Source organism: Condylura cristata, unplaced genomic scaffold (assembly GCF_000260355.1).
Source record: "Condylura cristata isolate star-nosed mole 26May11 unplaced genomic scaffold, ConCri1.0 scaffold00011, whole genome shotgun sequence".
Taxonomy (NCBI): domain Eukaryota; kingdom Metazoa; phylum Chordata; class Mammalia; order Eulipotyphla; family Talpidae; genus Condylura; species Condylura cristata.
Window position 1 is genome coordinate 14,892,387 of NW_004567112.1, and position 18,641 is coordinate 14,911,027.

At 40.6% G+C, this 18,641-nt stretch overlaps 1 protein-coding gene across 1 annotated transcript in view; it reads right to left on the bottom strand.

Moving 5' to 3' along the window:
• SORCS3 (sortilin-related VPS10 domain containing receptor 3) overlaps nt 1–18,641 on the bottom strand; it is a 503,865-nt gene that overhangs the window by 116,673 nt on the left and 368,551 nt on the right. The window contains exons 6-7 of the mRNA XM_004680459.2: nt 16,904–16,968; nt 8,895–9,013 (exon numbers count right to left, since the gene is read on the bottom strand). Of these exons, the coding sequence (XP_004680516.1) occupies nt 8,895–9,013; nt 16,904–16,968 (184 nt within the window). The remainder of the gene's footprint in view (nt 1–8,894; nt 9,014–16,903; nt 16,969–18,641) is intronic.

An 18,641-nucleotide genomic window follows, 5' to 3' on the forward strand; every position in this document is an offset into this window, starting at 1 on the left:
AGTAGCCTGGTGAGACACACAGATCGCTTGATACAGCTTACTACAGCTCTGTTCTTGTGCCTTCCTCACACTCCCTAATACTCAAGACATCCATCACATCACTGAAGGGATATGAACACTTGTGACCCATGTATTCTCCAGGAAAACTACCAGAAAAGCTACACCCTAAGGAGGAGAGAGTGGATTTCCAAACATCTTGGCTCAAAACAGAGAAACCAACTTATCTCAGTCCTCTGTCTCTATGCGGAAAGCTGAATTCTCTTTTATCCATGTGGAACAAAGGCATTTCAGGCAGACACTTTCCCATTAAAACAAGAGCTCTTCTGGGGAGGATTAGCTCCTTCTGATTTCACTACAAACCTCAGGACTGGGACCCCCTGCACAGAAAAGTCATTGACAGATTAACAACTTCCACCACTTTCTGTACATCTCCAGCTCAGTTTCCCCAACACAGCAAGATCAAACACCAGGTCCCCTCAAGCAAAACCAGCCAGAGGGGTACCTTCTCCTCTTTGTCAGTAGAAATACAAAAGGTGTGGCTGAAGCGTTGGGGTCTAAGTGATAGGAACTGCATGGGAATACAAAGACTTTCCCACCACACAGGAGATGCAGGATCAAAGAGAGTGACTGTCTAGAATAGGGCAGTAGAAGCGTGGATTGCTTTCTTTGAAGAAGCAAGTAAGATAGGGTGAATTTTTTATGCAAAATTAGCATTGTGGGAAGCTCATTATGAAGAGGTTACTTATATTTTTTGTTATTTAAATTGCACTTTACAAATGCATACACACTTGTATATAATTACTTATTCAAGAGTAAGTAATGGGCAATTATGTCTGCAATACATATATCACTTTTATTAATAGGCAGTGAAAGCACACAGGTCTGATGGCATCTGAATTCCTGGTGGTTCCGTTGTTCACACATGAAACAGTCTGACCTTTGTCCATGGAGTCATTAGTGGTACCAAAATGTCAGTGGTTTTTCAAGCATTTCTTGGCAGTAATCTTTTTTTTGTCAAGTGAAAAAGAACTAAGAACCCCAATATACAGAGAAAACAAGAGCCAAGCTGTTCCAGAGCCCGCCTTTCTCAACATGGCTTCCCAACATTGGTGATGTGGCTGACAAATCTCCCAGGAGCCAAGGGCTGATGTAAAAACTCAAGGAACACATCTTGCATGTAAGGCAGGGCGTGCAGGAGGGAGCAGTAAGCTGGTCGCTTTTTCTGTGAGTTTTCCCCTCAGAATTGTATGTCTGTTAGAACTGTAAGTTTTCATGTTAAAAAGTTAGAAAATTTAAGTGGATACGCCCCTTAAAGCCATGAAGAACCCCAAGCCCACCAAAACCCTAACAACCATCCTGCTATTGCTGAGTGTTCACTTGTAGGCACAGAAGAGAACAATCTTCCTCTCCAGGGACATGCCCTGGGTATGTACTCCCTTCAGAGGCCAGCTGCACTCCATCTAGCTTCACTGCAGCTTCTCTCCCAAGACCATTCTGTGGCACAGGAGGGCAAACAGTGTAAAGATAAGCACCTGTGCTTAAACCTGATACCCCGGGCAGATAAAAATCTGTGGGTTAGACCCTGAAGGAAAAGCTACAGTTGATCTGAGGACTTTGCTAGGACAAGTCTTTGAGGCAGTTTTATTTCAATGAAAGGAATGAGGAATTTTTGCAATTTCTGAGCTTCAGAGGTAGATATTAATCACTGCGGTACAAACTGTGCCTTTTGCATAGTCTTTCCTGAGCCCAATTCAATTTCCAGAACTCCTCCAAAAATGATTAAAAACTCATGCCGATTTCATATATTTTTTTGAGTCAGGGAACTTATGGCTTCCAATAATTTTTTCAAAAATAAACAACAACAAACACAGCAGCCAATAATCAAAAGAGATCAAAGGTAAAGGAGAAATAGTGTCATGAAGCCAATTGCTGGGAGGTGCTGAAACTGACACAGAAGTTGGTTCTGAGTTTTCCAGTCACTTTATAGAAGGGCTCACACAATGCCTAGGTTTACTTGCAGAAAGTAGCAAAACTTTACCTCTCTAGCACAATTGTTTTACAACTTACCTCTCTCCCACAACGGAGGGCCAAGGGCATCTGTTCCCTCACTTCCTTGCTGCCCCCTGGGTCCTGTCCTCAGCCAGATGCCCTTGTTCCACTACCTCCCTGACTATGCCCATGCCAGCCCACTTGTCCTGATGCTCCTGCCAGGGTGGGGTGGCGGCTTCACCACCTAACCCCAAGAATAACAAGTGCTTCCCACTAACACAGCTCTCTTCACACCACATTAAAATTGCTTAGTCGTCCATGTTCCCCATTGGGCTGCATGTATTTTAATATATTTAAATGAATGAATATGAAAAGGGCACTGAATAACATAATGGATAATTCCTGGATCGCAGATTTATAAAAATGCAGGCATTCTACATACGGTCATTTCTTATGCAGTGAGCAACTGCCGATTACCCTAAGTTGTCTTGGATTGTTAGTTGGAGAAATAAGATCCCCTGGCTTGAAAAAGATAACTACACTCCCGAAAATAAGGATAGTGTCTTATCTTCTCAGTTCAGTTCAGTTCAACAAACATTTATTGAGTTCCACTCATTATACTGAGTGCATGGGAAACAATGATGAATAAGACATAGCCCTGCTCTTCCTAAAGTGTGCAGACCTGACTGGGGAGACCTAATACACGGATAAGTACTCCGCAAAGCTGCTTGGCCCAACGCAGACTGAGTCTACAAGGCAAGGCTGGCTCTAGGAGGCAGATCTTCAAGGACATGATTTTCTGGTGAAGGGAGATTCCAAAGGGAAAACATAAATAAAAGAAAGGTACATTCAGCAAGAAATGACAGGTTGTACATATGGAGACTAAAAGGGTTTATTTTTACTACAAGGTAAAATATAGCAAAGAAAGTATATGGGGGGACATTGTGATTGGTAAGGAATTCACAAAAGACTGATGGAGTAGGTAGAGGAGCTTGTAGGCAATATCAAGGAAATTGGATTGTATCCTATAGGTGATGAGCAGCCTCTGATGGCAGGAACATTGATTTTTATTTTAAATAAATTACTCTGGGAACAGTGTTGTAAATGAAATGGAGGACGCTGATCTGAGAGCAAGAAAATCAGTTAACAAGCCATTGCAACATTTCAGAAAATACATGATAAAGAGATATAAATGGTCTTAAATACCAGGCGATAACAGTGCTTACCCCTTTTCTTCTCTTTTAAATCACCCCAGCTCAGCAAGGAAAATGAGAAAGAAAAATGCAAAGTCCATACTTAATGAAAATATAACCCTGAAAGCCAATAGATGTGGAAAAGAAGCCAAAGGCAGTGGAAGGCAAACAGGGGAGAGTCAGGCACCAGGGAACGACTGTTTACAGCTATAAGCTTTACATCAAGCTGGAAAAATATACTTCTGCAAGGGAGGCATTTCCCAAGAAGCAAACCTCCACCCTGTGACTTTGCAACCAAGGGGAGTTGACCTAGGAACTGGCAATGACAATGTTCCTGGGAGTCATTGGAGAGGAGGAGCTATAGAGCGTGGCTGGCTAAGAATCCACCCCAGTGCTTCTACCTCATGAGAACAGCCCACTGCCAGACAGACCACCCTGCGTTATATGAAACCTCACTGACAACCAAACTGTTCAACTGAAACAGAACTCTGATCTATTACCAAGAGGAGCCTCCTCAAATACTTCATCTAAGAAGAGCTTGTGTCTTTAAAAACATAATTTTTTTAAATGTAAAGATTAAAAAATAGCTCAAGAACTATAAAACAACAGAACAAAATATAAGAGGGAAAAGGTCAAGACAAACAACAACAGACACAGAAGAAAAAATGTTTCCATGGAGCAAGTGAAAGTACAACCATACTACTGGGATTATAAATAACCTATATAAGATGATCACATCTGTAAGAAAATAATTGAAAACAGAAATACAAGAAGTCAGGGAAGTTATGCTGAGGCAACAAACGGAGATAAAATGTAAGCTGGCAGAGTTCAAGAAAGAAATCAAACATCAGCCACTAAAAAGCAAAGAGAAAGCTGGACACTGCTAAATAAACAAAGGTAGAGGGCAACATTTGGCTTATTCTTATTTTGCTCAGGAAGTTAAAGCAGAATCAGAGGGAAAGATGATGGCCCTCCTTTGTCTCTCTGCCTATTGCCCACATCCTAATTGTTCTAGAGGAAGAAAGCCAAAACAGTGAAACTGAAATAAAATACATTTTAAAAAAATCATGGGAACATTTGAGAAATTAAAAAGGAAACTGAGTCAACTGGATGAAAGGGGAAAGAACTGATACAATATGACTAACTGCAAAATGTACATTTATAAAGTAACTGGTATTCAAATATACATATGCATGTATATAAACACACAAATATATCATATATTGTAACATATAATTATATATATAGCTGTATATATATATAAATAACACATTTATATAGATATAAACATTTATATACATAAAAGAACTGCAGATATCAAGGCAAAAAAATTTATATAAGACACTTGACAAGGGAAAATGCCAGGCTAGCCAAACAGAGTACCACTCAAGAAGTTAATGGAGCAAATTTCTTACGGAAAACTAAGGATGTGTATGTTTTATACCCTAAAAAATTATATTAAATCATAAAAGAAAGGGACACATTAGCATATTTTCAACATTCAAGAATTCACTGTTCTTTAATACAATGCTAAAGAACAAATTTCAGAGAGCAAGAAATAAGGGAAATCTACAGTAGAAGATTGGTGAGGACCAGCGACTACAGTTACCTATAAACTTAAGATCAGATTACCACAGGAATGACAGTTTTTCAAAGCAGAACATAGATGTTCAAAATGATTCAATTAAAAACAGGTTAGCTAGAGCTGAGAAAGTGAGGGGTCATAAACATGAGCTATTTTTCCACCTTTCCTCAGCAGTGTTTCAGAAGACATTTAAGTGTAACAGAATTTTATTTCAACATAGAAAAGCAAGCACTAGAAGATAACAAAACCTATCAAAGTTGGTTGGCGAGGGATTAGAGTGAGGAGAAGAAATAGAAATACATGGCAAGATACTAATTTTATAATTGTTCACAAGAGAAAATGAATAGATATCATTCAAAAATAGAAAATGCATTGTGCTATGTAAAGTTGTAGTCATAAAGCTAAGTAGTTGGGACAAATATTCAAAATGATCAAAGAAACACACAGGCAGGGAAGAAAGAAAAACACATGATATAATGAGAAATAATAATTTAAAAAAAAGGGCAATGTTAATTAAAAACTCAGAATTCACTGTCAGCACAGAGACAAATCTGTTCCCTTAATCAGTACAAGTGGGCAAACTCTCCCATGAGAAGGACTCTGAGTCAGTACTGATGACCAGTGACTGCTATGTGGAGGTGTCTACCTGCAAGCCACTGAAATTTTTTATTGCATTTTAACATTAGCCAATTGGTACTTGCAAAGAATAGCACATATTTGTTTTTATTTATTGATTAATGAAATCCAATGTTTTGTTCAAGAGGACTGGCCTTCTGCATTATTTAGGGGCATTGTTATTTTATTGCTCCCCACCTCATTCATATTAAAAAAGATCAATTACTTAAAACAATCTTCAAGACCCTATGAGAACAATATACTCTATACCTTTCTGATGTTCTAAACTTACCTTCTAGGTCATCTCTGCTGCTTCCTGCTCATCTCCCTGAATTCCCTGAAATAGTAGATAACCTATGGCCCAGTCTTTGGATTGCTTCCCTTCTCTATATACACTTAATTCCACTGGTGATTTTAATACTTGAGACTCAAAAATACCAGCAATATATTGCCATGTTCCCATTTATACCCTCAGTCCTGAACTTCCCATCAACCCAACTTAAACCCAAGCTCAAATCTCTACCCGCCCACCTTGCCTCTCAGTGGAGGGCCCAACACACCAGGCTCTATGTTCCCCCCTGACTTCTGCTGCCCTTGCCCTAGTCCAAGACTCAACAAGGTCATCCTAAATAACAATACCTACAGATGCCTAACACTCAGAGCCCCCACTCATAGTATTGTCATTATCTGATATATTTTATAGAAAAATAAGTAGGAAAGACATCAACATTTATATCACATTGTTTTAGTGTTTTACAGATACAATGTAACAGGTATAATTCTCCCAGCACTTAGTAAAGTGGGTATAAATGTCCTTATTTTGTAGGTGAGTCCAAAAAGGTATAGTTCCTAGTTCAAGGTCACAGTGTGTGGCAAGCCAAGGATGGAAAAAATGCTGACCTCTATCGAGTTTCAAACTACAGGTTCTTTACCATCACCCTTCACAATCTTTTTTGTCTATCTACATGTGAATAATTATCACATACACATTTTTTTTCTGTCTCCGACTAGAATGAAAAAAACACAAAACAGTAATTTCCTTGTGTTTGCCATCTTAACCATAGCATTTAAAACAAGAAGTCTACAATAGGGGGCCTAAAAATACATCACCAATCAATAAAGCATTACTGAAAAATGGGAACTTATATATCTCTTTCAAACAAAATAAATGTGAAGCCAGCTGAAAAAAAAAAAAAAAACTCATTTCCAGTATAGTGTTAAAAACAGAAATGTTTCAGAATAATCAGAGGGGGAACCTAATCTAGGTATTTGCCTGTAGCATTACAGAAAACTTTGGGCCGTGCAAAGGAAAATAATCTGAATATTTTAAGTTCTAAGTCATGCTTCTTGGAAAAAAAACTGCCACGTTCATCATCACATGCTCATTGGAATTACAGAAAGTGTGATCAGAATAGAAAATTCATAAATGATTCCACACTTCTACACTTAAAAATAAATTAAATGGAAGAAAGCCATAATAAAGCCTTAAAGCTGGAACAGCAGCAGTGGAGAAGAATTGCTGAGAAAACAGCAAGTGTGCTGTGAAAAGGGGCTGTGGACTTAGTTTGGGTCTCACAGACTGACTTTCAGGCCTCTACCTTGAGGGACCTGGGCGAGAGAATTGTCACCAGGTGTCAAATTCCAGGGGTTTATGGATTTTGCTTTAGCTATGTATGGAACATTCTAGTGGGGATGTGGAGGTGGCTGCTAGATACCTGGGCCATCAGCACACAGACAGGTCACAATCCTCTGCTTGGACAGTGAGAGGACATGGCAAGGTGGCCCAAACCAGGGGTCTCCCAAGTGCAAAGAGAAGCAGGCCAAGAACAGCAACCCAGGAATGCTAAGAATAAGGCCTGACACTGTCTGGTCCATCTTCTGCATTCAGATAATACTGAGAGTAAAGGAATGAGAGTGGTTATGACCAATCGAGATGAAGGGGAAAGTCTCATGGTTCTTACTTAGAATCAAGCTGACATACATGGATTTTTTTTTTTCCCCCAGCCAGAAAGATCTCTCTTGACAAACTGGTTTCTGAGTGGTTGGTTACTTTTCCTGCAAATGACTAAACCTCAAAATCCCATACAACCAATTTGCAAAAAAAAGTGATTGCTACATACATAAGTCTAACCATACAAGGAGTCACTGAGCTCTGATCTGCAAAGGCATCTTGCTAAGACTAAGAGTGAAGGGGAAAGTGTGTTCATGCTATTGTTGCTAGCACAGAGTGTGGAGCACAATTTGGAAAGGAGAATTGTCCACAAAGACTGGAGAAACAACCTCTCAGACCCTAATGTGCAGGACGAATGGTAGACAGGAGGTGCTACCAGGGTTTGGGAAACGGTATCATACTCATTAAGTTCATAGACGGTCTCATAGAGGAGATGGGTTTGATTGGACTAGAAGATCAAGAGGAAAACGGAGGAAGTCATTCAGGTCTTAGATCTGAGTGAACACAGAGCAATCCCAAAGTGCAAAGTTCTACTAGGAAAATCTATGCAAAAACAATTGATAGTTGAAGAGTGGAGAAGCTGAAGAGGGGGTCAGGCTGTTGACAACGACAAGTTTGATTATACACAGTCACTGGTGGAGCACCCTCTTTTGATTTTCCTCAATTTTGGTCTATTTTCCACCTCCTTCTAGAGAACTGAAACTTAAGTCAAGGCATCTTGTGGTTGCCTGGAAGTGTGAGTCCCACATAGTTTCCATAAAAGTGAGGACTCTTGCAATGAAGGACCCTGGACTTGGACACATGAGGAGGTACCCAGCACTGGACAGGCAAGGGAAGACAAGGTGAGTTTGAAACTTTCCCAGAAAACAACCTGGAGATGCTTCACTATGGAATCCTCACTCAGAGTTAGACGAGTCACTTTGGACAGAAGTAAAATGCAGATTTGATAAAAGACGGAAAAGTCAAATCCCTCTGGAGTTCTGACTCTAAGTGACCTCAATCTTCAGCCAAAGTCCTAGTGGTGTCAAGGCCTTTTTAGTATATGACAACAATGCAGCTGAAGGATTCAGTAGGTCCAGTAAGTTCCCTGGAAATGGGCCCTCCCTGGTGGCACAACGGGTGAGAACTCAGCACTATAAACTAGCCGCAGCAGCTTCAGTGCGAGTTCGATCCCCAGCCCTGGAGGTGGCCCATATGGTACAGCAGACCTCCCCTCAGCAGTGTACTTCGCTGATCTGCCTGTTCTTTTCCTCACTCTGTCTCTGGTGAAGCCTCTCACCCCCTGTACCTCTGGCCTGTACCCCAGTTCTGTATGCCCAAATAAATAAATCATTAAAAAAAAAAAAAGTCCCCTGGAAATGAGACTGACACTTTACATTGTCCTCATTTACCATGAGTCTGGGATCTTGCCAAGGGTTCACAACCCCAACATGAAGGTGAGAAGTCACCCAGACCCGCATCTCTACCACTGTGGGAGTGCCTGCCTCGTTTTCCTAGTGAGCAACCACTGATTTCCCCTGAGCATCCTCCCTTGACCATCAGCCCCATTTTCTTCACTCACCTGGATGAAGATATATTCATCCTGGACCACCAGGGAACTGATGTCAATGGAGCGGGCAAAAGGCCCACTCCGAGTTGTCTCGGCACATTCCTGGATCCGGCAGGTGAGGTAATGAGCATCTGAAATGAGAGGCAGAGCCACGCTGAGACCCAAGGGGAACCATGAGCACTGTCCTCAGCACCCAAAGCTCTACCGCACGGGGAATTGGTGCAATTTAAAACAACAATGAGATTTCCTTTTCTTGTAAAAAATATGTAATAACGTTTTAAAAGTGGTGATATCTAGTTCACACAAGGGAGTAGGGAAAGTGTTACTCTTACATCCTACTGGCAAAAGAGTAAACAGGTACAGCTTTTTGGAAGAACACATTTTAAATATCTATCAGAATTCTCAGTGTGCATATCTTATACCAACGACTTTAATTCAAGCCATTACTTTCTACAGAAATACTCATACATTTCAGAAGAGACAGGGACAGAATTGCTCATTGTACATTATTCACAGCAGTGAAGAACTGAAGCAGGCTAAATGTCCATGAATTAAGGGACATTTAAATACACTAAGGTACATGCATATTAGAGATAAGTGGGCTGCAATTAAAACAAATTAGGTAGATACATTTGCATGAACATGCTGATTTCTCCAAGATGCACTGTTTTGTGCACTTTTAAAAATATTCAAAAATAGGTATAATACAATGCAATTTATGTTGGAAAAAATCATTTTAAAGTATTTAATATATGCTTAAAAGGAATACACATACACACACATATATAAAGAAAAAGTATTAGAGAAGTTTGTACTGTACTAGACAGAAAAAAAATTAATGTATACATATAAAATTTATATGTTAAATTTTATATTTATATGGGGAAGAGTGAATTTAAAGAGCATTTAAATGGCATATTATTATATTACATTCCTTTTTATTATTTTTATACTAAGAATGTATTTGTTTAGTATTTACATAAACTGTACAAAATACACATAATTACTTGTGAATACAAACACTGCAACAATTTAACATCCTCCAAAAAATACTCAAAAATATGGCAGTAGCTGGGTTGAACTGGACATTCTTAACTCTACAAGGCATTCAGTCGTGATCACAGGGTCACCCAATGAAGATCATCCGCTCAGTTATGTATTAAGGGGAAACTATGGTGAGAATGTGCAAATTTGCTTTAAAATGACTATCATTCACTTAATGGTGTCAAGAACAATGTAAATCATGTATGGTCAAAGTGAAAAGTGGGTGGGGATCACGTTAGGAATAAAAGCAGAGCTGTCTCAGTCACCATCTAAAGCCACGGGCATCACCTGCATCTAACACCGCTGCCCACGAGGTGTGCACGGGTGTGCAATCGGAGACAAGCAGGGGAGGGACAGCAGCAGAGATAAAGTCAAAAGGCTTACAGAAACAAACAAGTCTAACCATTGAGGTTAAGCAACGGCACTTGAAATTATCCCTCACTGTCTTTATGAACTATTTATTACTTGATTTAATAAGCATATGCACCATATCAGGTATTGTTTAGGTACTAGCCAGGCCTATCAGGAAATGAGATTGATTTTTAATTCTGAAAGGACCTTGAATGGGCTTTCCCATATGACTTGTAATCAGCAATCACCTGTAATTACATTTAAACATGATGCTAATTTACTAAGAGGCATATTTCTGATAGGAAATATATTCATTATGAGCCATATCCCTAATTCTCAAATGTCCGTATTAAGCAAAGTCAATTTACTTTGGTATCTGCAACCAAGCATGTCAAACATCAATTTCACTCTGGCCATCAGTGGGCTTATTATCTGCTCCGTAGATCAAGCCACTTAACTGTCCTATCTCCTGTGTGCCATGCACTCCAGCTGGTCCCCAGCCTTGATCCTGTATCTTGAATGCCTCCACAGAGTGTCACCTGTCTCCTGACCATTTGATAGGACAGGTCTCTCTCACCTGTGCTGTCTGTTGTACTCAGTTCACTAACTAGCATTTAAGTGCATGATGTGCTGGAAACTGGGTGAACTTGACATAAGGAGCCGGAGTTGTTTCTAAAACCCTACGCTGAGCAAACCCACTCCGGCCTCCAAACTACCAAGCTGTGGCCTTGTGTCAGGGACCCGAAGCAGTGGAAACCATAGAAATGTGTCTCTGCTGGGGCAGCTTTTTCTTAGTGACAGTTCATCACTGACATGCAGGAATAAGATGTTCTAAGCTTCTAAATGAATCAAAATTGTCCCTATTAAAAAAAATGACAGCTAATTTAAATATAAAATATGGTGCAGGTGAAACAAAACACGTCTACAGTGCAAATGAGCCTGGAATCACTCATGTTTCCTCTTTTGTGTCATTTGGCCCCTCCCACCTCTCCAGACCCTCTTACCCTGTCCGTGACCCATGAGCAAGAACAGCTGGCTCCTGTTCTTTAAGGACGCCTGCCTGTTCCTTCCTCTTTGTCTCTATTCAGAGGAAAGCCAAGAATGACTTGGCTTTGCACTTCTGGCTGAGAAGACGAGGGCAGGGGTTGTAGGCTGTGCCTTGGAGCACATCACCTGCCCATTGGGAGTATTCTTGGACCCAATCTTTGTAATTTGCTCTCAGAATAAAGCTTGAGAAGTCAGTGGAAAACCGCAGTAGACACACGCAAAGGAGGCACAAGCATGGACATGACAACTGGCTTCCTTCTTGCCAGCAAGTGATCAGAAAACCCCTTTAATGCTAATCAGAGGTATGCACGCACAGGGTAAACCTACTTTTCCCAATCCATAGGCTCCATTCCCACTATTTCATTCTATTATTTGGGCAACTGGCAGGGGGGGGGAGTGCATTCAAGGTCACCCCAAACCCCAAACAAAATCAAAACCAGTTTGGCCTGGGGCAGTGAGGTGCTGGCCAAACTCACCCTGCTTGGCCTGCCCAGCAAGGAAAAAAAAAAAAAAAAAAGTCTAATTAAACAGGAGAATCAGCACTAAGATGAGTCTTTGAAATCTACTTAACATTTAGGGGACTTGGAGTCTTTAACTGGACTCATATATTAGATGTTTCAACACTTTTGGTTCTCAAAACACAGAGGCAAGATAGCAAATGCGATGACCCACCACTATCTCATGAGGACCCAAACTGGAGGCACTGGGTAGAGCTAGCCAGAAGGTGGAGATGACGGGGTGGGGTGGGGGAGTCTTGGGGTGCTGCAAGGGGCAAAGGTAAGCAGAAAATACCATTCAACTCAAGTCTCGCATTTACAAAAATCCTCAAATTTGCACTTTGGGAAATATCTCTAGATGAGACTGGATATAGTAAAAAAAACTCTACAACAAAACTGGAAGAAGATTCTTTATCATTTAACTTGAAGTCCCAAAATAGGCTAATAACCACTGTGACCTTTTGGTTTTGCGCATGACACCAGGTGTGTGATAAAATGAACTTCATCCAGATCTCTCAAGCACCTTTTGGTGTTCAAGGACACGGTCCCTGTAGGAGGAAAGCATGGAGCAGGGTCCATGCTGGAAGGTCCAACTGACCTTCCTGAGCTCAATGGCAGCACAAAGGAAAGGACTTTGATGAATCTTCTTACTCTTCCATTTTTTATCCTCTCCTTTGAAATACCCTCAAATGAAAAACTAGAGTGAAGGATTGAATGAAGACCTCATTTGGATATTTGGGTGGTGGAGAAGGAGGGGACAAGAATCAGAAAGTGATTTCCCAAATGGCTGAGAGCTACTGCATCCTACTGATAAATGTCAAATGTCTTTCTAATCATTTCCAAGAGTTGGGCAGTCCTTCTCCAAGGCAAGAACTAAAGTCAAAGCTACCTGCTGTGATGAGTCAGCTCAGTCAGACTGGAAGTATCTAGCCCTATTAGACTAGCTCTTCTTCCAGTTGGACCTTCAGGGAAGATCCTAAGACCTCTCCCACATGACCCGCCTGTCCTTTTCATCCTGTAGATGCTGGAGCAAGAGTCTCCTATGGCAAGAAGGGGGTGCTCAGGCCAACTGTTCATTCATTTTGCATTGGATCAAGGTGTACAGAAAAGTGCCAAGGGCGAGGCTCTCCCTGAAGGTCTAGGAAGCAGAGTATATTCCAGAAGAAAACCAAAGCCCAAGGACAGAGAGGAGACAGTCACTGATGGGAGTGCCTTGGGATCTGTGCTGGATGGACAACATGGAAAGAAGTTAGGAGACCTGACATCCTCAGTCTTTTCTTTCAAAGGAGCTATATTGCACCCAGAAGTTGTATAGGCCTTTGGAGGCAGCTACTGTCTCCATTGAGCAAGACAAACTTCTCATCTCTCTGTGTCAAGTTCACCATAAAGGCAAGAATTTCACATTCTGATTAACCTTTTCTAAAAGGGTTACTTCCTTACAAACAGGAATAAAGTCTTCTTCTTTCATGTTTCTCTCCTAGGGCTGATTTTATGGTGATTTGGTCAATGCTACTTAAAATGAACTGAATTACATGAAAAGCCTGCTCATGTTTGTTATCTTGTACTGTATGGTGACTTGGGATTACGATTTGCCTTTGTGACTACTAAATATTCAAATCATCCCAGATGTCATTCCTCTTGTCACTTTAGAAACAAATAAACTTTCCATGATTCATTCAATTTCCATTCCTTTGGGTAATATACATTTGTCAAAAATTGAAAAAAAAATGAATTAAAATTGTGAAAAAAAAAGCAAATTCAGCTCTTTAGGTCATCTCTTAGAGAAATATCCAGGAGCTATTTATTTTAAATCATATCATCAACTCTCAGATGTAAACAAGTAATTACAAGGTTCCAGGAAACTCTGAAAAGTGATTTAACTTCCATAAGCATCCTTTTCCTTGACTGGATAGTGGGGTTAACCTGTTTGGCGAGGTAGTACATAAAAAGGGATTTGACCTTTTGGTCCATAATTAATTCAGCCCTGGAGAGGAGGTACTTAATGGAACAAAATCCAAAAACCAATGTAGCTTCTATTCCTGCCCACTGTGCTCATAGATTTCAAGTTTTGGTAAAAATTCAAAATGCCTGAGAAGAATTCTAGTATTATCTACTCTCTAATGACACAGGGGGGATCCAGAAGAGTTAGAGACACTTAGAAACCACTTTAGTGATGGTGAATATCTCAGGACTGCTGATGCTATTTTAGGGCTCTTTCCATTTCACTGTCCCTCTGCTTCCCAAAGGTGATGATGACAACGATGACGGTAATTCACATTTTTTGAAAGCTCACTCTGGTGTTACAGGAATTACATGCATTAACTGATCTAATTTTTATAACTACCAGTAAGGAGTTACAATTATTATCATCCTCATTTCTTAAGTGAGGAAACCTAGGCACAAAATGACTAAGCAATTTGCCTGAGTTCCACAGTTCTAGAAGGTGACCACGTTGAGGTATCAATTCAGGTGATTTGACACGAACGCCATCAGTGTTTCTCACCATTATGTATTTAACCATGGGAGGAAAGTCAGGCTGTGAATTAGATCAGAATCCACATTCTGGTTCAAGTCCCGTCTCTGATTGTCTACATATATGAACATAGGGAATTTGTTACAGCTCATGGTGCTTTAATGGAAAGTGATGCAACTGGAAAATCTCTTATCAGTGTGAACTTTTTCAAGATGCTGGACCACTTTCAGGAAAGATACCCCAGTGTTCTCAATTTGTGGAGTGATCTTAGTGTACTTGCTCTGGTAGAATAGAAGGCAAAGGCCTGCAGTCCTGTTGTTTTGTGTCTTCCCTGTCCTCATTTTAGTCTCTCAGTTTCTTAAAACTCTGTGAGAGTGCCAAGTCACACATTTCAAAACCATCAATAACCCAGAGTCTAAAAGATTCAAATTCTATATGTTTCAGACTCACAGTTTTAGTCCACCAGGGAATTCTGTTTCAAGTAGGAAGCCCATTTTGTTACTTAAAACTTCTTGGCATGGTGTGTTAAGGAGTATCAGGCTTGATACAGGCATAGTGAAAAAGGCATGAGTAGTGAGAGCTTGTGACAGCAGCAGAGCAAGGGGTAATGGCATATGTGCTACAGGTCTGGATTCTAGAAATTTCCAGAATAGGCAGACATCTGAAAAAGTTTTTGCCCAAGTCTAGATTCACTGATCACAGTGTTCCCATGAGGTACCCATATGGATCACACTTGAAAATTACTAGTGAACAGCATTCCCAACCATGCCAAGCAGCCATCATCGTGCCGGGCACACACATTATTACTCTTCTGTTCATTGAACTGAAATCTGCAGCACTCTTAATGCTATTCTACAATAAATCTATTGTTAGCCAATTGATGAAAAATAATAAATATTCCTGTTTTGTGTTTTAAAGTATGTAAAGTCCTAGAAGAATAGATCACAAAAAGTTAAGAAATGTGCTCAAAGTCAGTTTCTTAAAAAAAAAGACTGACAGAGGAAGCAAAGTCCAGCCAGTGGTTGTCTGAACACTGACCTGACTCTTAGGGGTAAGAGTTTCTGTTTGTTTTCCTTGTTACCCTGCTAAGTTCCCTTAAACCCCTATATCCATTCTGCCCCGTTTTTTTTTTTTCTTTCTTTCTTTCTTTTTTTTAAGAGGAGTAAGAGTAAGGTAATATAATTTTGAATGCAGTATTCACCAGCTGTGAATTTCAATGTGGTGTTATCTTCCCATTAAATAGCTCTTCTTAAAAAAAAAAAAATGCTTTTAAAGAGTGTGGGCCATTCTTGCCTGATTCAGAGACTTAAATTCATTCATATGAGAGCCCCCAAAAAGGGAAGAAAGGAATGAGGTAAGGTAGGAAGAAAGGTCAGAAGGCACTTAGCAGAATGTCAGACACGGAGTAACAAATGCTGATTGTCTTCTGACTCTTAAAAGCTTTTTTAAAAAGCAAATAAAATAAATTCCTCTGAAGGCATGTTTTTGGCATCCATCTATATTTGTTCTCAAACACAGATTTCTCATAGACAAAGTATATGCAGATTTACTCACTCTATTCCATACTCACACTGAGGTCAAACAGAATCTCCTTTCTCTGTACATTCTATATACATGCTTCTCCGTTTGATAGAACTGTAAGCGAGGTGGGTAGGGCAAGGATGAGTAGCAGAGGAATTCAGTGCACACAGAGGTTAGAGAAGGAGCCCCTGGTCTCAGGGATAATGGAAGGGGGATTCAAAATCCAGGACCCGAACTCAGTCAAGTGCTTCTGCTACATGCATGACTCAAAACTATGTCCAGAGATTATTTGGCTCTATTTTGATCCAGGATATCCTAATTCTACTTTCATATAGACCATAAAATATCCATATACATCCTATATTTCACAATTTCGTATGTTTTTGCTTAAATTGCTTTTTAATTTTCTTGGAAAGAGTTCTAAAAATACGATCAAATTTGGATACAATAAAATGTTTAAATTAATGCAGAGTGACAAATTATCAGTCGAAAGTCATGTAGGATGTTCCTAAGTAGATAGCAGACAAGGAGGCCCATGTTAGAAATCTTGGGATTAGGGTCAGGGTTGGGAGGGGCTGTCTGCAGGGACCATGGAGGTCTCTCTTCCCACTGTATCTCCAAGACAAGAGCAACACCTGGCGCACAGTAGGCCCTCCCATTATTTGTAGAACGAATGAGCAGTTTTGCAAATAACTGTCCAGTTACTTTTTTGGGTAAGCTTAACTATATAAAGGGTTCATTTTTTAAAGCTGGCAGCCCCTGCAATTCACCATATGAATACAAAATATCGTGAACTATGGACATTGCTTTTCGAATTATACAGAATATGTCAGGAAATTACTAACAGGAGCCTCAAAATTCATCACATTAACTCACATCCCCAGAAAATTCATTCCTGAGGGTTTATTTCAATGAAATGTCTGCCTTGGGACCAGAGGCCTCTCCCCAAGTCTGGGAAATAAGGATGGATATGGCAGTAATGGAGCTCTGGGCTTTTCATCTTCTCAAGCCATTAAAATGCAAATTGGGGGAAGAGAGAGACCTTCAGGCAGATCTCCCTGGGCCTAGCTGGCGGCCTCAGCACTCACATCCATCCGCAGTCCGCACCTCCATGTGCACCAGGTCCGCCTCCTTATCCAGTCCGGCTACCGACCTGGAGAAGGAAGAGAGGGAGAGAAGCTGAGTGACCACAATGATAGTAGAAAAAGATCTAGTCCCTTTTGCTGGTACCCTTAATGCCACCTACTCAAGAGGACCTGACCTATGCTGTAGGAACTGCAGAGTTTAGCAGTTGAGGTGTGACGATGTGGCTGCCTCTACAGCGATCCTATGTCACATTCATGAGTCCCGAAGTGTTGTCAATGAGTCAGTAACTCTGAAAACAGCAAAGGCTCATAGAGCCCACAGTAAAGCTGGTGTGCCCCGCCAATATTGCCACTTCTCCACAACTCGCACCTTCTAAGAGTTTCTCTCTCCCTTCCTATTTCTGCTCTGGGCACACCTATCCCCCACCACTTCCTCCCCTGGGAGTGTGCTTTTCCCAGCGGCTGCTCTCCTGGGGGTAGGTGGTATAGCTTCAGCTCTGGCTATTGGCTTTAACACACTCTTCCCTGGTGAGGTTAATACTTGAACTTTCCTCTTCCTATTTTGGAACAATAAATAGTTGGTGACTGACATTCAAAATTTGGCAAGACCAGGAAAAATCCCTTTTGGTGGTCAGCGTTGATAAGATCGAAGGGTCAGGATGGAGATTCTTGTGAAGGGCTAACCTTCTGCATGTACGCAATCTTCGCCCTCCGTGTGAAGCTTGGACGTCAGCTCTTGGTCACCCCACCGACAAGCACATTCACACAGTGAAGAGATCTCACGATCCATGCACTCTGGCGAGCCGTTATTCCTAGCAATTTATACTTATTTTAAATATCATTTTAAGATTGGTTTTCTGGCTTTCCAGTCAATAGGTAAGAAACGGTTCAAATGAAAAAGTTGAATTTAAGATGGTGAAAGTCAACAGTTGATACCCAGATGGTAAGTGATATATAAAACCTACAAAAAACCAGACCTAAAAACGCAAAACACAATCTTCAGCACCATAAATCTCCTCACTGCTCAACAGCCCTGAGGCTGTATCCTACAGTTTAGTGTGTGACATCCACGCTGAGGGGCTAAAGACAAGAGGGAAGGAATTCAGCAGGATAGTGGTCTCACTGCACTCTGTTTAAGAAAATAGGGCTGTAAATGATATGTGTTAGGAAAAATAAAAGGAGTTTTATTTGCTAAGATTTTTTTTTTTGGATGGATAAGATTTGGTTATGGAACAAAAAATCATTTATATATGAAAAATGAGGCTTTAATCTCACCCTCCATATCCCCAACAATCACTGAATAATCTTTAACTTTTTCTCACATAATCTGTTCCTAAGAGCACATCCTTAAGGTAAGGACAGTGGACATCAATAGCTACATGTGACTGAATAGGAAGCTGAAGCACAAAGAAATGGATATTTCCCAGCACACAGAGATGAGGCCATAACTAGAGAGACATGCTGACTTATCAGCTAAGAGAAGCACTGGTTCTTCTTGGTTCTTCTCCCTTTTGCCTGGAAAATCCATACACAATTATTATCCCACCTCTTTCTTCTCTAGTGAAGCTCTCTTCTGTCAAGCAAGTCTTTCATCCCTCATCACACTGAAGAACACTTTATCTGGTCCCACAACACCCTAACCTTGCTAGTCTTCAAAAATGGCTGTTCATGAGAGTTATTACACAGCTTTGAAATGCTGCCGCCTGCCTGACCCCTCCCAGACCAATGGTATCAAAACCTT